This window comes from Acomys minous (genome assembly GCF_964271855.1).
Source record: "Acomys minous genome assembly, chromosome: 15".
Classification (NCBI taxonomy): Eukaryota; Metazoa; Chordata; class Mammalia; order Rodentia; family Muridae; genus Acomys; species Acomys minous.
In genome coordinates this window covers 99,633,052-99,660,866 of record NC_140497.1, presented here as the reverse complement: position 1 = coordinate 99,660,866, position 27,815 = coordinate 99,633,052, and the positions used below count along the sequence as shown (strand labels likewise).

Here is a 27,815-nt window from a genome sequence, read left to right as displayed (position 1 = left end):
CTGTGACACTCGGGTCTCCATCAGCACCTGCTCAGTTTACCAAGCAGGGACCAGCAACCCTCTCTCCATGCTGGTGGGCCTGGTTCAGCCGCCCCCTCGACGCCTGTACTCCAGGCACACCGACACTTTCTGGGGAGTATATGGCAAGCAGCATCAGAGAACGTGCTCCCTCCCCCGAAACCCCTCCCCACAAAGGCCTACGGGCTGATGGTCCAGTTGTTTATTTAGAAACCTGATTGCTGAGAAACATGGTGGGTGGCTCCGTATCCTCCCCTTTGCTGGGACAGTGAGTGAGGCAATACGTGAGCTTGCCCATTCCTGGTGACTCAGAAGCACTGAAAATGGGACAACAGGAGCAGAAAGGAATTCCAAGGGGGGGGCAGGGCTCCCAGGGGCAAGCGGGGCATCGAGGGGTAGGGTAGGGTGAGGTGGACTTGGGGGGGGGGGGGTGTGTCTGCTGTCGTGGTGTCTGATAAGACTGCTCAGCCCTCCTGCTTTTCCCACCATGCCCCACTCACAAGATCTCAAGTCTCTGAGGGCAGTGGGTAAAAGCTAGGATGTTAGGGGACAGGAAACACCAGAGGGGCAAAGAAAAGCATGTTTGGGGAGTGGAGCCCATAGGTAGGCCTGGCTGAGGTCGTGAGGTGGCTCGATGGAGCTGCAAGAGCTCTCCTCTTGGGCCCCCCCCCCACACACACTCTCACACCCCCACTGGGCTAGGCCCCTGAAGTCCAGAGCTAAGCTCCAATCTGCCCTTTGCCTCCAGGGCCCCAGGGCAGGAGGGAGGGAGGCAGAGGCAGCAGGGAAGACGCTGAAACCCTTGCAGGGTCTGGTAGGTAGTGCTGGCTTCAGAAGTCAAACTCATCCAGGTCCCCAGTGTCCTCACCACCCGGAGAGCCCCACACACGGCGGTAATTGCTCTCCAGGTCTTTCTGTCGCTGGCGCTCTTTATTGGCCTCTTCTGTTCCCTGCACCTGCGAGGAAAGGGTGGGGTGGGGTGGGGTGGGGGTGTTGAGGGTTGAGCTAGAAATGCTGCCTTGTAGCCAAGGCAAAACTCGCACCGTAGGTTCTAGAGAGGCTTTGAGACGGGGCAGGCAGTGGGTATGTGGGGGGAGGGGGGGGAGGGGCCTAGCAGCTGAGGTTTAGTTTCACTTGGGACAAGGTTCTACAAATGTCAGGATGGATGGCAACGGACGGCTGATGCAACTAGCCCTGATTTCCACACCACGGTGGCATGTGCTTGGGACCCAAGACTTGGGGTGGGATGTCTCACCAAGATATTGAAGAAAATCTCCTTAAGGTTTTTTGTGTCCTCATCAGTCAGCCAACGTGTGTCCTCATTACCTTCCGCTCCGGGTCGCACAATTTTGATCTCAATCTTGCCTGGAAGGAGCAAAAGGGTGGTGAGGAGGGGATGGCTGAGAGCGACAGAGGGTCCCCTGCCCTCCAGGTCCCAAGCTGAGGAGGTCTCCAGTCCACCTTGACCCAGCCCTGCCACTCCTGCTGGCAAGCCCTTCCGACAGCTCTAAGCTCCGCCCCTCAGGGCCCACCTTCCGCCGTGAGCCCCTCCCTCTCCAGCACTTCTTTCACCAGCCCCTCGATCTGTTTCAGCTGTGGGTTTTCCCGGTTCATCTCCAGGACAGTCAGATCCTGATTGGGGCCTCCATGACGGAGCTTGGTGACTCGAACCCGGACTCTGTGCTCAGGCTCTTCCTCTTAGAGGGGAAGACACAGGGAGACACAAAGCAGAGCCGTGACTCCAGGGCGCAGGGCTGTGGGGTCTCCTCACTCTAAGGCACCGGCTGCCTTGGGTAGATACTCTACCTCTCCGGTATGGGATCTGAGATCCAGGGTTCACAAACATGCCCTTCTCCAAGGGCAGCCCGGACCTTCCCACCCTGCAGCTTTCCCAATTTCTACAGGAAACAGCTGTTTTCTGAAAGCCAGGCCAGGCCACCCGCACCTGCAAAGGTTTTGCTTTAAGGAGCAGGTTAGAAAGGCTGGCTCAGTTTTCAGCATGCTGAGGCTTAACATCCTCTCAGTGTTTACCAAAAAGGCAGATGGAAGGCTTGAAGCTGGAATGCCTTATCTCTTCATAGCAGCAGAATTCCATGATATGAGCACAGGGAGAAGGAACAGCTGATGTGTGTCCAGGCTGGTGGCAGGTGCCTTATGCCAATAGACTGGCCTAGTCACAGCGACTGCTGGAGCCTTTCTTGGTGCAGAGGGGGCCTGTTACTGTCTCCCTCCCACCATGTTTCACTAAGGAAACCCCCGAACTGTGTGTCTCCTTTTACCCATCCCCCACCCACAGGGAGGCGGGCATAGAGCACCTTCTTCATGGATGAGTGAGTGAGTGCTTTTCAGTTCCTAGGTCATGGGCATTTAGTTTCTGCCCATATGCCAGACAGAATGCAGGCAGTAGGCATAGAGAGCAAGGCAGGCTCTTCTAGAAGGATGGCTCTGAGGTGCCCACACAGAGGGGACAGCGGAGGAAGAAGCTGGCACTGAGAACAGTGTTCTCGAAGGTGGAAGAGAAAAGCGCTCTCTGCAGGCTGTACCCTCTGGGAGCAAGATGGCCACTCTCGGGGATGGTTCTCACCTGTGGGGTGTGGTGATGGGGGAGGCTTTTGGGGGGCGGCTCTCCTTCTCTTGTGTCTCTGCACAGGCTCTGGGGTCTGGCTTTCTTGCAGCCTCTTGATGAGTTTGTCGACAGTGGACGTGAGAGCCAATATGGCCTGCTCCCGCTCCGACACCTTCCTCAGCCCTTCTGCGTCCAGCTCCTTCTCTGTCTGGAAGGCCCAGAGAAGGCGGCAGTTAAGGGTCTGGAAGACAGAGACGCTGAGCATGCTCTATAGGAGAGCCAACTCTCTTCCTTTTAGTTAAGGAAACAGCCACTACGTTGGGAGACCCTGTCCTGTGCCACTGACACAGGCAGGTGGCACTGACACAGTGAGTGGCCACTGGCACAGGTGGGCGTGGCAGCCACTGACACAGTGAGTGGCCACTGGCACAGGCGGGCGTGGCAGCCACTGACACAGCGAGTGGCTCACCTCCTGGATAATGTTCTCCAGCTCTCGCTCCATGCCGGCCTTAACCTCTGAGCGGAGCCGCTCTCGGTCTGAGGGAAGCAACATGCCCTCCAGCTCCTTCTCGAACTCTCCAAGTAATTGCTGCTCATCCTCATCTTCATCCTCCTCATCGTCACTGTCCTCTTCTTCCACAAGACCCTGAGGCTCGTCACCCTTTTCCTTCACCTCTGCTTCCCCCTCAGGGGCCTCTGTGGCATCCTCTCCAGGCTGCTCCTGACCTGTTCCCGGCTTCCCCTGGGTCAGGCATTGAGGAGGAGATGGAGCCATTGTAATATGTGGGGGGGGAAACTAAAGAGTGGCAGGACATAGTAGTGGGGGGGGGGCAGGATGGGAGCCAGGCACAGGATCGCGCTCTACTGGGGCTAATATGTGCCATGTAAATATCTCTTCAGATGCTCATGGGGCGGAGGCGGGCCCCACCCGTCCTTGAACAGGGCCATACCTTTTTTGCCCCACCTTTCAACTCCTCTATCAATCGAATCAAGTCTGCAGGGCTTTGGATGATTTTGGCCCGCACACTGTTCTGAAAATCTGAGATGGAAAGAGAGAGCGGTAGGGGCCTTTTACATTTTAAGTCCTCTCTTGGTGCCTGAAGAGAGGGGCGAGAACCAGTCTCTGCCTCAGGGAGAAGGCAAGCAAACCCCTTGAGGGAGCTTGGTCCTCAGATGGGCTCACAGCAGGCACGTGGGTGACAGAGCACGCTAGCTTGTTTGGTGGGAGCAGATCTCTGGCTTTCAGGACCGCAGAGGAGGTGCTCAGGGCTAAGGCCGCTTTTCGCTGCGTTCTGCTTTCTATAGCTACTTAGCAGCTTCCCAGTTCTAGGCGTTCTTCTGTGGAGTGCAGATCCTGTTCCATTTCCCTCCCCCACACTCACACTTTACAGGTGGGCAACCTGACATTACATTACATTACATCGCAGGGGAGTCAGGGAGTAAGCTGTGAAGGCAGCAGTAAAGTGAGCGCGCTGGGGCCAGGCGCCTGGGTGACTTAGAGGTAGAGCTGTGCAAGAATCTGGTTTCATTTCTTGGCACTGTGGAAAACAGGGAGGGGACGGAGGGATGACTAACCATCAGGAGGGCCGGGCGCTGCTGGGTCTGCTGCAGCCTCAGGGATCAGGTCCTGCTCCTGAGGAGGAGAAAGGGCAGACTCAGCATGAAGGGCCGCTCTGCCCTCCACGCTCCCATCCGTAGACAGACAAATGTCACCTCGTGGACCTTGGCTCGAGGAACCCTACCCATCCCAGAGCCTGATCCAGGCTTATCAGGGCGGCAGCCGAGAGGCCGGATCTCACCCCCGCCTGTGCCTCCTCTCCTCCCGCAGCCTGTTCCTCTGGCTCACGAAGCATCTTCCAGAACTCTGATTCCTTATCTTCCTTGGCTGGGCTGACATCTGGGGAACAGAGGGGAGTGTGAACGGAGGGGAGGGAGGAGGAGGCAGAGGAGGCGGGGTAAACTCCCTCTTACAGGGCTAATGGGTTAAGAGTCCACCCACGCCTGTCTGCACAGGACAGCAAGACTGGGATAGGAAAGTGGTGGTGGCTTTTCACAGAATGGCCCAAATCACACCTTACCTTCTTTGCCTGGGGCTGTGCCAGCCGACTTGGTCTCACCCCACACTAGCTGGTCTGTGCCTTGAATGTCCTCTGTGGTCTTCTCTTCATGCTGCTTTGAGTCTACCAGAAAAACAGTATGCAAGCCGGATAGGGACCTGATCTGACACAGCCCTGCCCATCCCCTTCCCCACCGTGACCTCGCTCTCTGATGTACTCACCGGCTTGCCTCTGGAGGTAGGCCATGTACTCATCAGGCTGCAGGGCTGGGTGACAGAGAATGGCCTGTGGGGCAGCGCTGGCGGGGGGCCGGAGGAGGGGGTGGGGGCAGAGCCGAGAGGTCCGAATGGTCAGGACGTAGGAACATGACAAGGGCTCATCTACGCGGTCAATGTAGTCCCCAGAGATACCCGCGCCCTCGTCACATAGGAACTGTCGGGGCAGGAAGGAAGAGCCGCCTGTGAGAACCACCAAACCACCTCCTTTGTTACATCAGTCACGGGGTACACTGCATGTAACATGCTGGAAAGATTCAGTTGTTTGGTTGTCACATAGATCCTGCCAGGACAGCACTGGCACCCCCACTTTGTGGCCCGAGATGTGAGAACGTATGAGATGATGCTGTTGAGACTCATGCTCGGCTGACCACGGAGGGGAAGTTAGGCAACTCTAGACAGGTGGTCAACCACTTCCTTGTTCTGTGTAAATGTGGCGTGCTGGGGCTAGTGAGGTGGCCCGGGTAAAGGTAAAGCTGCTTGCCACCAAGCCTAATGACTTGAATCTGATCCCCAGCGTCCCACGAGGAGGAAGGGGAGAACTAAGTCCCACGAACTGTCCTCTGACACCCGTGTGTGCGCCATGCCTTGCGCCCTCACTCCCAATAATAGAAAATGACACTCGGCTCAGTGGCTCACATACTAAGACTGGGGTGACACGGGCCTCGTGTGGCCCCTGAGCAAGGATGACATGCACACTCCTTTCTTTAAACATGTCTAAGCGTGGTGGGGGCAAACCTGTCGTCTACCACTCAGGAGGCTAACGCAGGATGATGGCTGGAAATTCAGGCCCGGTCTGGACTACAGATTAAAAAACAAACTAGTCAAACCAGTGAGCGTAGACACAGCACTGTGTGGGCTGGTAGCTATGATCCTGGCACTAGGGAGCCTGAAGGAGGAAAATCTAGGGTTCAAGGCCAGCTTGGGTTACATAGCTAGTTCAAGGCCAGCCTGGGCTACAGTGCAAGATGCTGTCACTCTAAAAATAAAACGATAAATAACCCAATTTTAAAATGTGAAAAGAGCCGAACAGATCTTGTCTAAGGAAGAGAAATGCTAACCCTAACTCTCTTGAGGACATGCCTGTCAAAACCACAAGGAAATCCGCTCCCTCCACCTCACTCACTGCAAGGGCTGTGGTGAGGAAGGCAAGACCAAGCACTGCCCAGAATACAGAAAACTTCACAGACACTGGTGGAACTGGAAAATGGAGCAGCTACTTTGGGAAAAGGTTAGAGCTTAGAAGGTTAGGCAGGGTGGCATGTAGCTTCTGGTAGAGCACCTGGCTGGCATGCACAAGGTTGTGTGTTCAATCCCAGCATGGAGAGACAAAACTCCCAAAACTTTGCCTAAAGCCTTCCAGAGCAGGGCCTGGTGGCGCACGCCTTTAATCCCAGCACTCAGGAGGCAGAGGCAGACGGATTGCTGTGACTTCAAGACCAGCCTGGTCTACAAAGCAAGTCCAGGACAGCCAAGGCTACACAGAGAAACCCTGTCTCGAAAAATCAAAAAAAAAAAAAAGTATTTGGTGCAGGCTTTTAATTTTACCACTTGGGAGGCAGAGGCAGGAGGATCTCTGTAAATTTAAGGCCAGCCTGGTCTACAGAATGAGTTCCAGGCCAGACAGGGCTACACAGAGAAATCCTGCTTCAAAAATAAATTAATAAAACACTGAAAACAAGCCAAGTCAGGTCACACCTAGGCAGTTACAGGGAATACATAAGTCAAAATCTTCTGTCATGGCGGAGGTCGGGGGCACAGTCCTGGTGGAGAGACAACACACACATGTGTACTAGCTGTAGAGACAGGGCGGCCTAGAATACACTGCCTTGGAAGGAAGGAAGGAATTCAGGTATAGTCAGGTTTGGGCTTGCACACCTGAGAACCCAACACTCAGGATGAGGGACAAGAGGCTCCAGATTTCAAAGCCAGCCTGCCTCAAAACACCAGCTAAAAGATAGACAAATATGCTAAACAAGACAAAGCACAACCCCCAAGAATAGAAATTAGTTTACTCTAACTTGTGGGTACATAAAGGAAAAAAAAAAAAAAGGAAAGTAGACTCTTTACAATAAAAAGGCAGGAAGATGGAGCGGGGTTTCCCACGGGGCAGATGAGAGAACTGTGAGACTGTGTGTTCAAACCCCTGGAAGCCACAGAAGAGCTGACCGGGCTAGCGCACTACTGCCTGCGCCGCTACAGAGCAGCCGGTGTGACTGGGAGGGGTGGAGAGACGCAGAAGCCAGCGCCTAGTGCCTGACCCGGGAGGTGGAGGCGGGCATCTTCCCCTCTGTGGCTAAGTGTGAACAGGGCTTGAGCAACATGAGATCTTGTCTCAAAAACCAAACCAAAACAAAAGATGATAGCTATACAGTGAATAGCTGTATGTTAATCTGAAAAATGAGATGAAGTGAAAATACATCTCCCCAAAAGAACTTACTAAAACTAGTTGAACAGGACAGCCAAGGCTTAACACAGAGAGACCTTGTCTCGAAAAACCAAACCAAACAAACCAAACAAAAATAAAACTAGAAGTTGAGGTAGAAAATTTAAATTCTCCCAGAATTAGTAAAGATAATTAATCAGGAGCTGTGTAAGTGTGGGATTACATTTGTAACCCCAGTACTCGGGAGGATGACGCAGAAGGACTATTGTGAACTTGACACCAGCCAGAGCTGTGTAGTGAAACCCTGCTTCAAAACAACACGCAGAACCGCAATCCTAGGCCATGACTTTACAGATTAATTCTAGAAAATGTCAAAGAATAAAATGTTCTGATCACACATGGTCTTGAGAGTATGGAAAACCTAAGACTTTTTACAATTTGTCTTTAAATTATTCTTTTAGTTGAGTTTTTAAACATTCATTTACTGTGTGTGCATAATCATGATGTTGTATGGGTGTGTGTGCGTGCTTGCATGTGTGTGTGTGTGTGTGTGCATGCTTGCGTATGTGTGTGTGTGTGTGTGTGCATGCTTGCATATGTGTGTGTGTGTGTGTGTGCAGGTCAGAGGACAGCCTGATTGGGGAATTGAACCAAGGCTGTCAGTTTTGGCAACAAGAACATTTAGCCACAGAACCATCTCACAGCCCTGATTTTTTTTTTAAATTACTTTTCCGAGGTTAGCATGATTTTATAAACAGAATGGCACAGGGACAGCTGGGAAGTTCAAAGGTGGTAGGCAGGAAGGACCATTACAGGTCAGCATAGACCATGAGTCAGTCCTTTGGCCACTTATATGCGAACCTACAAGAAGGACGATGCAGACAGCAAGGGAACAAGTACTGTTCGGCCAAGAACACCCCCATAAACGTTACCATGGCAAACCTGGAGTCTACAGTGTCACACAGCATACTGTTGGTGTTGTAAACAAGTTACAGGCAGGATTCTTGCCAAAAGGATTAATGCTCACATTGAACATACAAAACGTCTAAGGGCACACCTTTAATCCCAGCACTTGGGAGGCAGAGGTAAGTTGGAGGCCAGCCTGGTTTACAGAGTAAGTTCCAGGACAGCCAGGGATGACAGATCCTGTTTCAAAAAACCAAAATGAGGGCTGGAGAGATGGCTCAGAGGTTAAGAGCACTGTCTGCTCTTTCAGAGGTCCTGTGTTCAATTCCCAGTAACCACATGGTGGCTCACAACTACCTATAATGATATCTGGTGCCCTCTTCTGGTGTGCAAGTGTACATGCAGGCAGAACATTGAATACAAATTAATTAATCTTAAAAAAAAAAAAAACCCAAATGAAAAAAGTGTAAAGGGAACAAGAGAATCTTTTTGTTGTTGTTGTTTTGAAGCAGTGCCTCGCAATGCAGCCCTGGCTGTCCTGGAGCTCCACATTTAAAGCAGGATGGTCTCAAACACCCAGTGATCTTCCTGCCTCTGCCTCCTAAGTGTTGGGATAACAAGAGAGTCTTAAAGACCAGTGAGCTTACACATTTTTTTTTCTTAAGAAGAATGCAAAATAAAACCATCCTAAGAATGAGCTCTTTATCTGATGCATAGCCAAGGATTAGTCAAATTCCAAAAGTTTAAAAATACACCAGGCTGGCAGGGCTATAAGGAGACTGGCATTCTCCCACACTGGGAGGCGAGCGGTGTTCCTAAGTAGGGTGATTGGCAGTGCGGATCCAAAGTGAGTCTACTTCCAGGAATGCACTCTGCAAACACTCTGCAGGTACCGGGCCTGCGGCACCGCCACACTAATAAAAGATTTAAGACAACCTGCACACCCATCTACAGGAGCCACTTAGATAAACAATGGCGCAGATGTGGACCAGGCAAACAGCTTCTCTAAAGGAGCCGGAGCTTTTTATGTACTGATTTGGAAAGAGCTCGCGGATAAATGCTTATAAGCACATTTTAAGAGTCAGTGGGTTGAGCCAGGCGTGGTGGCGCACCCCCTTTAATCCCAGCACTTGGGAGGCAGAGGCAGGTGGATGGCTGTGAGTTTGAGGCCAGCCTGGTCTACAAAGTGAGTTCAGGACAGCCAAGGCTACACAGAAAAACCCTGTCTCAAAAAACCAAAAAGCAACAAACAACAAACAACGAAAAAAACTAATTGAGCCAGAGTGGTAGCTAACGACCTATAATCTTAGTACTTGGGATGCAAAGGCAGAAGAATTGCTATAAAGTCAAAGCCTGGACCACAGAGTGAGATTCTGTCTCAAAAGGCAAAAACTAAACAAAACCCAAGATGCTAAGAAGAAACCAGAATAAATACAGAGGAAAAAATATGAAATAGATAAATAATGAAGATGTTAATGTAATAGTAAATGGACAATAGAGAGAATAAACAAAACTAAAACAGGGTTCTTAGGCTAACAAAGACAAATATAGAAATGTATAAAAGAGAAGTGATGTCAGCACTTGGGATGAAAAGGGCAGCCAACAGAGGGCATCGGATCTCATTACAGAGGGCTGTGAGCCACCACGTGGGTGTTGGGTATTGAACTCAGGGCCTCTGGAAGAGCAGTCAGTGCTCCTAACCACTAAGGTGTCCCTTCAACCCCCAGAATTTCTTACAGGATGGTGGTGATGCACCACCTTTAATTCCTGCACTTGGGAGGCAGAGGAAGGTGGATCTCTCTGAATTTGAGGTGGTCTACAGAGTGAGTTCTAGGACATCCAGGGCTACATAAAGAACCTCGTCTTGAAAAAAAAAACAAAAAAGAAAGAAAGAAAGAATATCTATCTTAGCAAATTGTTCCAGAGAATAAAACAAAAGGCGGCAGGGGTGGGGGGTGGGGGCGACACTCGGACTGGGGAAATGGTTCAACAGGAGGCAGCCTGGAGTAGCAGCAAAGCAGCAGACACACACACACACACACACACACGAAGAGAGAGCAGGACAGACAGAGAGAAGAGGGCGGGAGACTGAAGAAGGTGGACAAGAGCCAACTCCTGAGAGCTGTCCTCCACACCCACACACATACTAAATTAATCAATTAATTAGCTTTTTAAAAAATTAAGCATGCTCCTGAAGAGAGTTCATGAAGTTACTGTATGTTGATACCAAAATAAAATAATGATGCTACAAAAAAAAAAAAAAGAAAGAAAGAAAGTCAAAGACCAATTTACTCATGAAAATTGTATAAAAGTCAATTAACATATTAGGGTACTTAATAGGCATCTACGAAAATGAAAATGCACCATGACGTCAGACTAAAGCTTCTGCATGCTAAAGGTAAGCAGAGTGAGGAGGAGCCAGTGTTCACCCCAGGGGACACTTACAGCAAGCCTGACAACCTGAGTTCAATCCCTGGGGGTCCACCGAGTAGCAGAAGAGAACTGACTCTCACAAGTTGTGCTCTGATCTCCACATGTGGCACACACATATGCACACACACAGTGACTAAGATGTAATAGTGGCACACGCATATCCACACACACAATGAATAAGATGTAATCATTTTTTTAAACAGTGAAAAGACAACCCTCAGGAGAAAGTGTCTGCAAACCTGACATCTGTCAAGGGATTAATATCCAGAATATACAGGAATCTCACACCAATCAATAGCGAGAGTGACAGAACTGTGGTTAAACATGAGCAACAAACGAGGCAGCATCTTTGAACTAAAAAAGAAGGAAAAGGAGGCAACAGACTACATTAACTACTTCACAAAAGACAAAGGGCCAGCAAGTTTATTTATTTATTTTTTAATGCTGATCATCTCTAGTTATCAGGGAAATGCAAACTGAAACCACAGTGAGATATCACCTCACTCCTGATGTAATGGTTTTAACAGAAAGAGAAGACAGCAACAGCTGGCGAGGCAGCGAGGTAAGATACTGCAGCCATTATGGAAAGAAGTATGGAGATTCTGCAACAAATTAAAACTAAGGCTGCTGTGTGACTGATGTGAAAACATGCTAATGTGGGTTGCTGAAGTACCACAGGAGGCAGACTGCTTGCCAAGCACACACAAAACTCCCACGTTTGCTTCCCAGGACCACATGAACAGGGCACGGTGGTTCATGCCTGTAATCACACACTTGGGAGGTGAATGTAGGAGAATTAGGCATTCAAGGTCATCCTCAGTTATACAGTTTGAGGCCAGCCTGAGCTACAGGAGATTTGTCTCAAATAAATAAATAAATAAATAAATAAATAAGAGAAATGGTTCAGAGGTTAAGAGCACTGGTTGCTCTTCCAGAGGTCCTGAGTTCAAGTCCCAGCAACCACATGGTGGCTCACAACCATCTATAATGAGATCTGGCGCCCTCTTTTGGTGTGCAGATGTACATGCAGGGAGAGCTCTATATACATAATAAATAAATAAATCATAAAATCAATTGCTAAACCAGATGCGGTGGTGCAGGCCTGTAACCCCAGCATTTGTTAAACAGGTAGATCTCAGAGTTCAAGGCCAGCCTGGTTTACAGCCAAGGCTACACAGAGAAACCCTGTGTAGGCATAAAGTTATTTTGTACTTGAAAAGCTAATTTCTGTACCCTCCCTACCCCATATTTGGTTGCAATATTTGGTTGTCTTAAGAATCTCCTGTCTCGGGGCTGGAGAGATGGCTCAGAGCACTGTCTGCTCTTCCATAGGCCCTGAGTTCAATTCCCAGCAACCACATGGAGGCCCACAACCACCTATAATGTGATATAATGCCCTCTTCTGGCCTGCAGGTGTATACAGATGCAGAGCACTATCTACATAATAAATAAATCTTAAAAAAAAAAAAAAAAGAATCTCCTGTCTCAAAGTTGTGTAAACACCGTTCCCCAATTGTCCCCTGATATGCCAATAAAGCAGCTTACAGCCAATCACTAAGCAGGGGAGAGAATAGGGCTGGACTTCCTGCCAGACAGGGGAGGAGGAGTTAGAAGAGGAAGTAGGGGACTGAGCTGGGGGAGTCAGCCACAGGGAGAGGTCAGAAGAGGGCATCATGTCTCCTGGAACTCCATAGTTGCTAGCTGGGATCCAAACCCAGGTCCTCTGCCACAGCGTGCACGAGAGTCAGGACTTGCTGCTAGTCAGGTACCAGGCACACAAGGTACACAGACATACATGCAAGCTAAAGACTATACGTTAAACATAAAAATAAGGGGACTGAAGAAATGGCTCTGTGGTTAAGAGCACTGGCTGTTCTTCCAAAGGTTGAAATCCTAGCACCCACATGGCAATTCACAACTGTCTGCAATTCCAGTTCCAGGGGATCTGACACCTTCACGCAGACATACGTGGGGGCAGGACACCAATGTAAATAAAATAAAATAAAATAATACTTTGAAAAAAAAACTTAAAAAAATGGTGCAGAAAGATAGAATTCTCTCATGACACCCAAATGGACCTTTACAAATACATGCACATCCATACATCCATAGAAGAAGATGTGTGTGTGTATATATATCAATCACACAATGTGGCTTAATTGTACAACAGAACACTATCTTGCCATAAGAGGATAAAATCTTGTTGCTTGTAACATTGTGAATGGACTCGAGTCATTCTCCTAAGTATTAAAAAAACCAAAACAAAACCCAGACACATAAAGACAGGTACTTCATGATCTCACTCATGTGGTGTTTTTTTTTTTTTTTTTAAAAACCAACTCTGTAACTGAATTTTACAGAGGTGAGCATGTTAGCATGGTTACCAGCGTCAGGACACTGTTGTACAGTCAGAAGAACCGGGCTCTGTGGTCCCACCGTGCAGCAGGCAACAGGGACAGTGGCCATGTACTACATTTGCTTCTCTTTTCTTATTTTGAGACAGAGTTCCACTATGTAGCCTAGGCTGGCCTGGAACAAATTACGTAGACCAGGCTGGCCAAGAACTAACAAGAGGGGCTGGAGAGATGGCTCAGAGGTTAAGAGCACTGGCTGCTCTTCCCAGAGGTCCTCAGTTCAATTCCCAGCAACACATGGTGGCTCACAACCATCTATAATGTGATCTGATGCCCTCTTCTGGCCTGCAGGTGTACGTGCAGGCATAATAAATAAATAAATCTTTAAATAGATAGATAGATAGATAGATAGATAGATAGATAGATAGATAGATAGATAATATAAAGGGGCTAATGGGTGGACCGTTAGCAAAAAGTAAGGTACAAATGGCCAATAAACATGAAAAAACACCAACCTCACCAGCCTTAGAGAGACGCAAATAAAGCTACACTGGGGTCCCTGACCCTACTCAGAATGACGGCCACAGGAAAGCAAACAACATGAGATGCTGCGAGGATGTGGACACAAGAGAACCTTCACACACCCCTAGTGTGAATGTCGACCATCTCTGAGGAAGTCAGAATAGAAGCTCCTCTAACACGAAAAACTGTCAGGGGTGGCAGCACATGCCTCGAGCCCCAGTACTCAGGAGGCGAAGCTAGCTTGGCCTATAGAGTGAGTTCTGAACCCCTCAGGGTATATACTGAGACCGTATCTCAACAAAACAAAACAAAATATATAAATAAAAAAATACATTCATCAGCTGATCGACGAAAGCACTTCTGAGCATTTAGGAGGATTCCAAGCCAACATTACACTGAGACACTTAGAGACCAATACCGATTTCAGCTCTACTCACAATAGCTAAGTCATGGGGAAAGCTCAGGTGTCCAAAACCCCAGAGGAATCGATAAAGAGAAAGTGTTTTATACACGCACAATTGAATTAGTTTTTCAGCTATAAAAGGACAAAGTTATGGTGTGTCATAGTCACTGTCCTACTTGTGAGGAGACACCTTATTTGTGGATCTCGGATTTTATATAGATATACGAGCTCACACACATGTATACACAACATGAAAGTAGAAGTGAAACTGTAAAAGAAACTTTTATTTGCCTGTTTCAGTTATTGTCTGGGAGGATTACTACTCTGTCTGCTAACCTCAGCCTAGTCCGGAAGCTTCTAGCCTCCATCAATCTAACCTAGGCCAAACATTTTTTCAGCCTCTGAGACTTACTACATAATAAGCTCACCTTTTCTAACTCTTTCTGAGCTCTGGGCCGGTTCAACTCCGCTGTTCTGGCTCAAACTCCTCTCCCAGCTGACTTACTTAATCTGGCGTTTCCCGTAGCCTCTGAATTACTTTGCTTGGCCTCAAACTAACTCCAGGAATCTGCTCTAAACTTCTGGTTCCTTCTCATTCTCTGGCTCGTTCCATCTTCACCTGCGTTCTCTCCCTGCAGCCTGTCTCTCCATTACTGACCCGGTATCACTGCCTGCTCTCCCTCTGCATTGCGCCTTAAGTAGCTTCCCTTCTCTCTTCTCCTGTGAGTTGGGCGTATCTAGTCTGTCAAATCTTCTCTGATTCGTCACCTTTTCAGACATCATTTTCAAACATGGGTGCTTCCTTCTACAAACTTTACTTCCATTTGGGATTAAAGGCCTGTACTAGGGGGCTGGAGAGATAGTTCAGTGGTCAAGAGCACTGACTGCTCTGCCCGAGGTCCTGAGTTCAATCCCCAGCAACCACATGGTGGCTCACAACCATCTATAATGTGATCTGATGCCCTCTTCTGGCCGGCAGGTGTACATGCAGGCAGACAGCTGTACACATAATAATAAATAAATATTTTTTTTTTTAAATAAATAAATCTTAAAAAAAAAAAAAAGCCTGTACTATCCCACCTGGACCTAAGCTTTTCTTTACCTGATACTTGCTCTATACCAGGCTGGCCTTGGCCTTGAACTCAGATCTGTTTGCCTGTGTCTCCTGGATTAAAGGTGTGTGTGTATTCCAGTCTGACCACACAGACCTAGATCTTTGTCTGTGATCTCTTGAAAGAGCAGCCATGTTTTGAATTAAAATTCCTCTACAAAAGTATGTAAGGGGGACAAAGCCAACTAACTATAGAAGATGGGTGTGGAAGGAGGGGGAGCAGGAAATGGGGTGAATGAGTTTAAAGTACATTACATCATATGTACAGTAATGTCCTTATGAAACGCACCATGGACAATGAGCACACATCAGCTTAAAACACTAGTAAAGGCCGGGTACAGCGGTGGACGCCTTGTGATCCCAGCACTCAGGAGGCAGAGGCAGGCGGATCTCTGTGCGTTTCAGGCTAGCCTGGTCTACAAATTGAGTCCAGGACAGCCAGGGCTACACAGAGAAATCCTGTCTTGAAAAACCAAAAAACCGAACAAAAAACAAAAAGCAAAAAAAAAAAAAAAAAAAAAAAACCAAAACACTATTAAAGAATAAAATAGAGAGCTGGAGAGATGGCTCAGTAGGCAAGGGGACTTGCTGTTCTTCCTGAAGACCTGAGTTCTAATCCCAACACCCACACTGGGCAGCTCACAGAGACCTGTAGCTCTAGGGGGGATCCAATACCTCCGATCTTTGACCTCTGAGGGTACCCACAATGCATGCGCGTGCACACACACATACACACACCTAAAAATAACAAAATAAATCTTTTTTAAAAAATGAATAAGGGCCGGGCGTGGTGGCACATGCCTTAAATCCCAGCCCCTTGGGAGGCAGAGGCAGATGGATCACTGTGAGTTTGAGGCCAGCCTGGTATATATAGTGAGTCCAGGACAGCCAAGGCTACACAGAGAGATCCTGTCTCAAAAAAAAAAAAAATTGCTGGGCATGGTGGCGCACGCCTTTAATCCCAGCACTCAGAAGGCAGAGGCAAGCGGATCACTTTGGGTTCGAGGCCAGCCTGCTCTACAAGGCAAATCTAGGACAGCCAAGGCTACACAGAGAAACTTTGTCTTGAAAAACAAAACAAAACAAAAATAAATAAAATAAAATAAAATTAAATTAAAATTAAAAATAGTGGCTCAAAGAAAGAATTTTGAATGTGTCACCATAAAGAAATGATAAATTTTAAAGAGACAGATAGGTCTTTCATGATTTAAACAGCATTCAGTATGTGTATCCTGAAGCATCACATGGTACCCATAAGTGTGTACAATCTTCTATCTATCTATCTATCTATCTATCTATCTATCTATCTATCTATCAATACTAGCTATTTTTATGAAACAGCCTTAGCTGTCCTGGACTTCAATGTAGACCAGGCTGGCCTTGAACTCACAGTGATCTACCTGCCTCTGCCTCCTGAGTGCTGGGATTACAGGTGTGCGCCACCATGCCTGCCCCTCTATGTGTATTTAAACATCACTATGACTGTACATTACTACAGAAATATAATGAATAAACAAAGAGCTTTAGAATATAACAACTCACTATATAAATGAATCAAAGATGAAAAAATAACACACATGATCATGTTAATGACTGTGAGAGATAGATATGAAAAATTCCGTATCATCTGTCATAAAAATGACCAGCCAACCAGGAACAGTGTGAAAGGGCATTTACAAGCAAGAGCAAAGCCTTGACAGCAGAAACAGGAGCAGAGGGACATGGCGTTTGTTTGGTCTGCAGACCTGGACTTTGTCCTAGCACCCATGTGCTGGCTCCAGTACCTTTGTCTTACTGGGCAATCACATGGTACATATACACACATGCAAAACACTCATACACATAAAACAAGACAAGTAAACCTAACAGAGTCAGGAAAGAGCTGGGGAGACGGCTCAGGTGCTTGCTGTGCAAACATGAGTAACTGAGTGCATACTCCCAACTCCCACGTAAAGAGTTGGGCCGGAGAGATGGCTCAGAGGTTAAGAGCACTGGCTGTTTTCCCAAAGGTCCTTAGTTCAATTCCCAGCAACCACATGGTGGCTCACAACCATCTATAATGAGATCTGGTGCCCTCCTCTGGTGTGCAGACAGAATACTGAACAAATAATAAATAAATATTAAAAAATAAACAAATACATTCTTTAAAAAAAAAAAGCTGGCAACAGCAGCACACATGTGCGAGCCCAGCCCTGGGAGGCTGAGACAGGTGGATTTCTGGAGCTCAAGCTCCGCCTGGCCTGATTGATGAGCTCCAAGTTCATGGTGAGACCCTGTCTCAAAAGACTAAGGTATGCAGTGGTAGAGGAAGAAACCTAACATCAACCTCTGACCTCTGTGCACATGCATACACACACACACACAAACATGTACACACATACAACACACACACATCTATAAAAATATTAATTCAGGAATAATAAGTAAAGAGTGCCCACTAGCACTGGCTCTATTACTTCAGAGCCGTAAGAAAAAATGAAATGTGTGAGGGTCAAAAAGGAACCCAGGCCAGGTGTAGGAATACACACCTTTAATGCCAGCACCCAAGAGACTGGGGCAGTTAGCTCTCCTGTGTGTCTGAGGCTAGCCTGGTTACATAGTGAGTCCCAGGCCCTCCAAGGCTACATAGTCCTGAGTCAACTTAAAAACGTGCACAAGAACCTGCAGCTGACAGAAATGAAAGACATTTAGGTGTGGCGGACACGCCTGGAAACCAGCATGCAGTCGGATGAGGCAGGAGCATCATGAACTCACGGCCAGCTCAACTACATAGTGAGACTATGCCAAGAAACAAAGAGGGCTGGTTGCGGTGGTGCACGCCTGTAGGATTTGGTGAAGGAAATGGAGGCAAAAGGACTACATGTTTTGCTAGGCAGTGGTGGCGCTTGCTTTTAATCCCAGCACTCGGGAGGCAGAGGCAGGTGGATCTCTGTGAGTTCGAGGCCAGCCCGGTCTACAAAGTGAGTCTCAACAAAACAAAACAAAACAAAACCAAACAAACAAAAATAACAACCCCCTCCAAAAGAAAGAAAGCAGGCTGAGCAATCCATGGGTGACAAGCCAGTAGGCAGCACCCCTCTGTGGCTTCTGCTTCAGCTCCCGCCTCCAGGTTCCTGTCTGTTTGAGTTCCTGTCCCGAGGTCCTTCGATGATGAACAGTGATGTGGAAATGTGAGCCAAATAAACCCTTTCCTCTCCACATTGCTTTCCTCTCCAGTGGTGTTTCATCCCAGCAATAGGAACCCTAACTAAGACTCACAAGGTACCCAGGACTGGCAATATCCACACAGAGAAAGCAGAAGGGAGCTGGGAAGGGAGAGACAGGGAATTAATTACCCCTTGTGGAGGTGTGTTTCTGCTACCACGCTGCACACCTGAGCGTGAGGACGGTAACTTAGGTGGTATGAATTCTTTCCCACATTAAAAAATAAGAAAGCAAAGCTGCCTCTGTGTCCAAAAGATCCGTCACCGAATGGGGCAGTGGCCGTAATGAGTAAAACCTGCGCTCCCACAGCGCAAGGCTCTGCTTCCCCTTGTTTCTCTAGGGATCCTGCACGTTGCCAGTGACCCACGCTGTGCTGTGTGTAAGAAAGCAAACTAAATGTGGTGGAGCCGCCTTTAATCTGAGCATGTGGGAGGCAGAAGCAGGCGGATCTCCATGAGTACACAGCTAGCCTGGTCTACAGAGTCTAGGACAGCCAGGGATACATGCTGAGACTCAAAACATACTCAAAACCAAACAGAAGAACTGAAACTGCTTCTCTGCAGGTGTGCTGCAGTGCAGTGCGGTGAGCTCTCACAGTCACAGGCTAAAGCTGTGTGTCACCTTCCAGAATGAGAAGGACATCAGCAAAAAAGCAAAGTAGTGTACTGGAGGATTTTTTTTCCCGTTTTTGTTTTGTTTGTTTGTTTGTTTGTTTTTTGCTAAGTAGTCTGTCCTTGAACTCAAACCCTCCTGACTCAGTGTCCTGGGTACTAGATTGACAGGCATGCACTGTCACTCCTGGATACTTTCTTTTACTTTTTGTGGTCCTGACCGTGAACTCAGGGCACTCCACCACAAATGAAACAATGTATACAGTCAGGAGTGGCAGTACAGGCATGTGACCCCAACAGTGGGAGGTGGAGGCAGGGTGCTAAGAATTCAAGGCCAGGTTGCTGGAGAGAAAGCTCAGAGGTTAAGAGGACTAGGTGCTCTCCTAAAGGTCCTGAGTTCAATTCCCAGCAACCACATAGTGGCTCACAACCATCTATAATGAGATCTGGTGCCCTCTTCTGGCTTGCTGGTTCATAAAATAATAAATAAATCTTAATTCAATGCCAGGCTCAGCTATATAGTAAGTTGAAAACCAGTCTGAGCTAGACAACATCCTGTCCCAAAAACAAAAACAAAGCAAACCCCAACAATGTATACTTTCTATGATATATGTATTTATATTTAAAATACAAAGAAAAGGCCAAGATAATGGTTGTGGTTTCTAGAACCAAGAAAGGAGGTAGTGAGAGGTCAGGCTTTAGTTGTGTTTTAGCATCTTAGCCCCCTCATTTTTATTTTCTTTTTAGTTTTTCAAGACAGGGTTTCTCTGTGTAGCCTTGGCTGTTCTGAGCTCTCTTTGTAGACCAGGCTGGCCTCGAACTCACAGTGATCTGCCTGCCTCTGCCTCCCAAGTGCTAGGATTAAAGGGGTGCGCCACCACGCCCATTAATTCCCTTTTTAAAACAGAAATAGAGTGGGTGTAGAGGTGCATGCCTATAATCACAGCATCCAGGAGGCAGATGAGGAGGATCACAAGTCTCAGCCAGGCTTGGTTGGCTATATAGAAAGGCCCTATTTCAAACACCAGTTCCAAGGCTAAAGCAACGGCAACAATGAAGCAGACTCAAAGCAAATGTGGCAAAAGAGCAACATGGATTCTCTCAGAAGCAGACTTCTCTGTATCTGAGGCTTGTCACAATAAAGAAAAAACAAATCTGTGACATTGCTGGAATCATAAATACCTGTAAATGCCTGAGAGAGGGATCTAAATTCATTTAATCCCATATTGCTAACTTGGTCTTGAGCTCCACTGAGTCTACTTTTTTATTATTATTTCATTGCTTGAGATAGTCTCACTCCATAGTGTAGACACGCCGCTGACACTGCTCACGGAGAGATCATAATGACCCCCACTGTACTGCAGTGATGGTCGGGGTGACCACGGATCAAGAACCCACTCCCTTCTTCCTACTGTGTGATGGCCTGGTCCTTACCAAATTGCCTGTGACCACCTGCAGCAGTTTTCAGTCTTCTTCTTTTTTTCTTTCTGTCAGATTTATTTATTATTATGTATACAGTGCTCTGCCTGCATGTACATCTGCAGGCCAGAGGAGGGTATCAGATCACATTATAGATGGCTGTGAGCCACCATGTGGTTGCTGGGAATTGAACTCATGACCTCTGGCAGAGCAGTTAGTGCTCTTAACCACTGAGCCATCTCTCCAGCCCCCAGTCTTCCTCTTCTTTGAAAGTTTAGACGCAGTCAACACCATGGCCCTGTCCTTCCTGGATCCTACGTCACAGTAACGCCTCTGTGGCCCCTTAGGAAAGTCCCCTTTCTACGTGCTTTCTAGAATGCCATGATGGCTTCCTCAAAGGTCTGTCCCAGGCTGGTCTCCAATTCTTCATCCTCCTGCCTCAGCCTCCCAGGTGCTGGCATTACAGGCATGAGTTCCCATGCTCAGCTTCTATCCGACTTTCTCAACTATACACTTTCATTGAAGTATTTTCTCCACACACATGACTTCAACAATTGAGGATAAGCCTCTGGCTGGGGTATGGTCTCTCTCGGCTCCCGGAGTCACTAAAAGTACCTGGAAAACCCAACTCACCATTTTCGACACCGAGCTCCTTCCTCTCTCTACCATCTATCTACCCAAGAATCATTCGCAAATCTTTCCTCTCACACTCTCTCTCTAAACCGCTCTCTGCAAGCTTACTCTTCACCCTTCAGTCACCTTCGCTTCTCCTCTGGATGACCCGGCTGATGCCTCAGTCACTGGGAGTAAGCCAGAGTGAGCCTCCAAAGCCAGCTGTAAACCTGTGAACATGCCGGCACCCTCTTTACACTGCACTGACTCCCCACTATCTGGTGTGGGCTCCTCACAGCTTGGGTCCGGGCCCAGCAGCTGCCCACTTCCATCTCCTACGTCCTTTTCTTACGCTTAACCCTTCCCATCCCTGTGACGCAGGTCCCGGATCGCACCCTCGCCTCTTCACTTCCAAGCCTTCTTCTGAGCTTGACCGCCCCTTCCACCCACCGTGCCTTCTCTTCTTCCTCTCTCCTGCCCCTCTGCACCTGCTGGGCCAAACTTCCCTCAGGTATCAGGTCACTTTCTCTCCCCGTGGTGTCCCGTGGTGTGCACCTCATCTGGAATGACGCTGGTCCTCCTTCCCTGAACACCTGTCCCCATGGGCCAGACTAAGGCTCAGTCACCTTTCTACTCCAAGGCACAGGGCGTGTGTTGGGGTGCATGGGGATGCTGCACAACTAAACGCCGGAGTCCAGTGAAGTGTGACGGTAGATCTCACACATGGATGCGGCTCTCTGCTTATGGAGCACTGAGGAAACACAAGTGACTTTCTGGGTGAGTCAACAAAGGAAGATTTGAGGCCCGGGATGCTGGTGCATACCTTTAATCCCAGCACTTGAGAGGCAAATCTGTGTGAGTTTAGCCTGGTCTACATAAAGAGTTCTGGGACAGCCAGAGCTACACAAAGACCCTGTCTCAGAAAAAGAAGAAGCTGACATTTGTTTTTTGTTTTTTTTTTTGTTTGTTTGTTTGGTTTTTCAAGATTGGGTTTCTCTGTGTAGACTGGCTTTGTAGACCTGGCTGGCCTCGAACTCACAGCGATCCACCTGCCTCTGCCTCCCAAGTGCTGGGATTAAAGGCATGCGCCACCACGGCCAGCACAGAAGTTGACATTTGAAAAGGTTGTCGTTCATTTTACTCACTGAGTGAATAACTGGGCGTCTACTTGGTACGGGGCATTATTCCAGGAGCTGAGGATCAGCAAGAAACAGGACTGACGCTGCCCTTCCGTCCTTCCTGGCCTCTTGTTAGTGGAGTTGGACGGAGGCAGATATTAAATAAGATCATTTCAGGTAATGACACGTGCTCTTGCTTGCTTGTTTTTGAGACAGACTCATTCTGTACCCAGGATGGCCTCGAACTCACTATGGAGCCCAGGCTGGCCCCAGCCTGGCAGTCATTCCCGCCTCAGACTCCTGAGTGCTGGGGTTACGGGAGTGAGCCACCCCATGGCCACTTTCTGACACAGACTCTGAGGGACATAAATGCTTTCCCAGGATGAAAGGGACCTGTGTCTGTGCGTCCGTCCGCACAAGGTATCGTTTGAGTATAACTGAATGAGGAGACAGCTGGCCATTCACGGGACGTTACGCTGTTCCGGGCAGGAGGACAAGGCTACTGCGACAGAAACACGAGGAGTATTTTTATCACCAGCCTAGATTTCATTCTTGAATCACAGAGCTAACTGCCAACTGAAGAAGATCACCAGAGGGACGTCTGACAGGCATTTCGACTTCATCTGCACAGAGCCAACCCACCTTCCTGCTTTAAACCTTTGCACTGTAGGCAAGGACAATTCTGTCATTTGCAGCCACTGAAGCCACAACGGGCATGTTCATTCTTGTTTCGTTGGGTTTTTCAAGACAGGGTTTCTCTGTGTAGCCCTGGCGGTCCTGGACTAACTTTGTAGACCAGGCTGGCCTCGAACTCACAGCAATCCGTCTGCCTCTGCCTCCCAAGTGCTGGGATTAAAGGCGTGCGCCGCCGCCACCACCACCACCAGGCTCAATATGATCATTCTTAACTTGCCCCATGTCCAACCCAACAGTAAATCCTATTGGCTTTACCGTCAGAATATGTCTCCGGAGTGGTGGGGGCTGACATAAACAAAGATACACATGTATGGGATGTCATGAGTGGCTGGAGGCCTGGCCTGGTGGCTAAGAGCACACACTGCTCTTGCAAGGACCCAGGCTCAGTTTCCAAGACCCACAGTGGGTGACTCACAACTGCCTGCGCCCCTGGTTCCAGGGATCCGATTCCCTCTCGCTTCTGAGGGCAGCTGTGCACACACATATGTGCATATAAACTCATTTAGACACACACACACACACGCCTAAATATTTTTTTAAAGAAAGCTTTAAAATGGTTTCTCTTAAAAATATTTTCAAATGTCATAATGAAACCCACTATTTTACATAAAATTGATATTTTTTTTAAAAAATTAGAATTAAGTCGGGTAGTGGTGGTGCACACCTCTAATCCCAGCACTTGGGAGGCTGAGGCAGGTGGATTGCTGTGAGTTGGAGGCCAGCCTGATCTACAGAGTGAGTCCAGGACAGCCAAGGCTAAAACAGACAAACCCTGTCTCAAAAAAACTAAAACAACAACAACAAAAGGCCATCGGCTGAGATGCAGGCGAGAATTAAGAGTCCCATACACAGAACACAACAGGGCTTTCTCTTGTTTGTATTTCAGTTAGTACAGGTATATTGCCATGTAGCTCACAACAGCCTTGTGCTCACAATGCACCCACCTCAGCCCCCCAACTTACTGAGGTTACGGGTATGTGCTGCCACCCCCCAGCCCCCCTCCACCCCCCGATGAACAGAGGTTTCTGTTTTCTGAGACAGTCCTGGAACTTACTATGTAGACCGCATTTGGCTTTAAGCTGCACCTGCCTCTGCCTCCAGAGTGCAGGGATTTAAGGCATATGTCATCATGCCCAGCATGGAGAGAGTTTTAATAGACAATTAGAAGGATAACTGGGCTTTAAGAGAACTAGACACCTCCATCTCTCTCTCTCTCTCTCTCTCTCTCTCTCTCTCTCTCTCTCTCTCAAGACAGGGTTTCTCTGTGTAGCCTTGGCTGTCCTGGACTCACTTTGTAGACCAGGCTGGCCTCGAACTCACAGCGATCCATATGTCTCTGCCTCCCGAGTACTGGGATTAAAGGCGTGCGCCACAAAGCCCGGCGTTAGACCTCTCTCTTTCCTTCTCACCGTCACTCCTTAGCTGTGGGTCTCAACCTTCTAATGCTGCAACCCTTTAATATCGTTCCTTGTGTGGTGGTGACTCACAGCCGTAAAATCACTTCATTACTACTTCATAATTGTAATTTTTCTACTGTTATGAATTATAATGTAAGTATCTGACATGCGGCCCTTGTGTGTGTGTGTGTGTGGGGGGGGAGGTCTCAAGTCAAAGGCTGAGAAAACACTGACTTAGTGGCTTCCTTCAGACTCATTTCTCGTGTGAACATGTCTTCCCTTCTACATCAGGGCTTCCATGTAGGAGCTTCCTGTCTGCTTCCCACTTTACTGGAAGAGTTAAGACCAATACATCCATGCTCCTCCCAGCTACTAGCAGCCACAGCTCAGGTGACACTAGCAGCCACAGCTCAGGTGACAGAAAGGAAAAGTGCTGTTAAGACTAAATATGGTCAGAAGTACTGAGGGTAGCCTATGGGAAATGCAGAATTGAATTACGCCCGAGAATCCAGACAGTGGCATCAAGCTGGCAGCTAGCTATGGGCCTGAGACCCTGGTCTACAGCTAAGAGACACCCTTGACTGCATGGCACAGCTGTCTTCCTCCCCTGGAAGGCAGTCTGCTATTAAGGGAACATTTTCTTTCTTTTTAAGACTCACCCGAACTTCGGCCTCTCGGGGCCTCCCATTGAGATCGCATTTAGACCCATTGCCGTAGGTCTGGCTGTGGTAGCGTTTCAGCCGATGCTGCTTGGAGGCCTGGAGAGAGCAGGAGGCAGGAGGGAGGGGGCATGAGGAAGGAAACGAGGAGGAGGGATGGCACCCCCCACCCCCAGCAACCTGGAGAGCACAGGAATCCAGATCCCAGGGGACTTGGTCTCCACGGCACACACCAGCTAAGTCTGACCCTTCAGGTTGCCCGAGCTCTCAGCCTGGTGCCCTGCCCCTCCCCACTCCACCCGCACACCCCTGTCACCTTGGCTGTTTCATCATCCCAGTTGAAGGCTGAATGGTAGTAGCCGAGATACAGGACGTCACCTTTGATCTCTGAGTCTGTAAAGGGAAGCCCACGATAAAGCACATTATTCTAGTTATGAGGTCTGGAAGGGAAGACTGGGAGGATGGTGAAGGCTTAGGGAAAAGGTACGAGCGAGTCACCTTCCATATGGTACTGCTGGATATGGCGTCCATAACAGAATTCGTATGTCCACCAGTCCTTGGTCTGACAGTGGAAAAAAGGAACAAGGGGGCGTGAAAAATGTCTCCTTTGGAAACCAGACACTCCTGGCTCCAGAATATATAACCTGTCTTTCAGCTCTCAGCTCTCTGTTCCCTTGCGCATTCTCCAGACTCCGTGAGAAGGGACAGATATTTTCCTTTCACGGATGGAGACTCACGTCTGAAGTGTGACTGCTTTGCACCTGTGCCCTTTTTATTCTTTTTTATTATTTTTTTCTGGGGGTGGGAGTGGGTCAGGGAAGCGAAGAGACAGGGCCATGCTGTGCAGTCTGGTCTGGGATCACAGACAGGAGCCATTTGCCTGGCCTTCATAAACACAAGAAATCATGGTATCCCTGAAGCAATGGGATAGACACTCCCACAGGTTCAAGTAATAATTTAATTTCTTCAAATACAATGGAACCCTGAGGTAAAGAGCAACAGAAAGGTGACTTCAGCCAGCTGTGGTGGTGCATGCCTTTAATCCCAGCACTCGGGAGGCAGAGGCAGTTCAAGGCCAGCCTGGTCTACAAAGTGAGTCCAGGACAGCCAAGGCTACACAGAGAGACCCTGCCTGGAGAAACCAAACAAAACAAAGGAGGCGACTTCATAGGTGGCCTCCATTCCTCCTGCCCACCGCCTATTCTTTATTCACTTTAATCTTGGTTTAACCTATTTTGAAATGTACTATCCTAACCCTTGCCTACATTCAGCAAAGAGTCTTTGCTCTGTCCCCCGGTTCGTGTCTGTAAATCCATCTAGTACACCTATGGCCTCTTAACTCCCACCGGTCCCCCACTCCAGTTCTCAAGATATCACAGCACCCCAACCCAGTTCCCTTCACCTTCAGCAGGCATGGAGCATCTCTCATGGGGCTCAACAGCTCGGGAATCCCGGGCCCTTGGTAAGCAGGTGCCTCCTCCTCCCTCACGCGCTGGAAATGGATAGCTCCGGCTGGTAGGCGGCACTCGTAGCGCTGTTTGTACTTTGAAGACACAATCACCACGTCTGAAGCTTGGCTCTGGGAAAGAAGGGTAGGGAAAGGGGGGCAGGGAGACAGAAGCTGGGATCCCTCTTCGGACCCTGGGGAAGTGCCCAGTGCAAGAAAGAATAAGCCACAGGACGGGCGAGGGGCCGGGCGAGCGGAGGAGAGGGCACTCACACTTCCCCACCCGGCGACCTGGGACCCACCCGAGCCAGTGCCTGGTCCCCAGGGGACGCGTCTACCTGCGATTCCCAGCACGACGGTAGGAGCACCACCTATCTTCCCCATCGCCCTAACCTCCCGCGCCGGATGCGTAGGTGCCCTTGCTGTACCGGGTGCCCCTTCCTCTTGCACAGGACCCTCGCCCCCACACCCCCTCACCTGCCCTCCCATGACAGGTAACGGCAGGATCTGGATCCCATAACGCATCTCACTCAGCTCCTCCAAATTCAGGCTCCCGACACCGTCCGTCAGACGCGCAGGTACCAAGAGCCCCACAAATAGCAATCCCAACAGGCTGGACAGCAGCGTCTCCGCCGCCATCTTTCGTTCCGTCTTAGCTGGAGATGTTCCTTCCGCCCCGAACCTGGCAGCGGCCTCACCCGCCCATTAGCGCCCCAAGCTCTCATTGGCTACTGCGTCTATCTCTCTTACGTAACCCATCCTCATTTGTAAACGTGGCGTCAAAGCCTCCAGGGAGGCGGATCGCGCTGGTAGTAAAATATCATTCGCTGCCCGTGATTGGCCAGGGATAACAACCAATCAACAACGAGATTAAGCCCCTCCTCCTCTTCCTCCTCCTCTTCGCTCCTTGCTCCTGAGAGGCGTGGTCCAAGGCTGTGTTCTTTTGCCGCTTGTCTCTGCCTTCGCCCATCTGTGGGCATAGCGGTTTTTTTTCCCTTTAAATTACCTTTTCATATATTTCTTGCAATGTACGGCGCTCCCATCGGGCACAATACTGAGGCAGATGGTGGGTGTGGGAGATGTGTTTGAAAGTTAATACCTTTTTGCAAAACAATTAATACAGAAGCATACCTCTTCATTTGAATATATATATTTGGATATATATTTATATGTGCACATATATTTGTGAACATATGCACATTGATATATGTACACAAATATACATATGTCAATGTACATATATATGTACACACATATGTATACACACATATATACATATATGTACCTATGCTACTCTAGGGCAAACAAATAACTGTATCAAAACCTGAATTTGTCCTCCAATAAAATTATGTCATGGAGGTGAGTGTGGCAGTGCACACCTGTAATCTCAGCACTTTTGACACAGAGGCAGGAAGATCAATAATTCAAATTTATCTTCCTCCATATAGTGAGTTTGAGACAAGCCTGGGATATATCAGATCCCAGATATGTCTCAAATACACACAGACACTGTTTAGCATGTGTAACTCTCCGGTTCAATCACCAGCACAGTATAAACCAAGCATGCCGGTGTACACCTGGAATGCAAGCCGTCATCCTTGGCTTCATAGAGCTCCCTCCA

At 48.5% G+C, this 27,815-nt stretch overlaps 1 protein-coding gene across 2 annotated transcripts; it reads right to left on the bottom strand.

Moving 5' to 3' along the window:
- Positions 1–205: 205 nt before the first annotated feature.
- On the bottom strand, positions 206–26,907 carry OS9 (OS9 endoplasmic reticulum lectin). 2 transcript variants are annotated; one of them, XM_084759608.1, is made up of 15 exons: positions 26,672–26,907; positions 26,150–26,326; positions 25,246–25,309; positions 25,064–25,140; positions 24,748–24,846; positions 4,863–5,073; positions 4,663–4,764; positions 4,384–4,481; positions 4,160–4,217; positions 3,535–3,623; positions 3,054–3,326; positions 2,603–2,792; positions 1,551–1,715; positions 1,274–1,383; positions 206–974 (listed from the first exon to the last, which is right to left on the bottom strand). In XM_084759608.1, the coding sequence occupies exons 1-15, from the start codon at positions 26,831–26,833 to the stop codon at positions 849–851; spliced, it is 2,001 nt and encodes a 666-aa protein (XP_084615734.1). In that variant the 5' UTR covers positions 26,834–26,907; the 3' UTR covers positions 206–848. The 2 variants fall into 2 exon arrangements, with proteins under 2 accessions (XP_084615734.1, XP_084615735.1); XM_084759609.1 differs by lacking the exon at positions 1,551–1,715.
- Between the last annotated feature and the right edge of the window lie 908 nt (positions 26,908–27,815).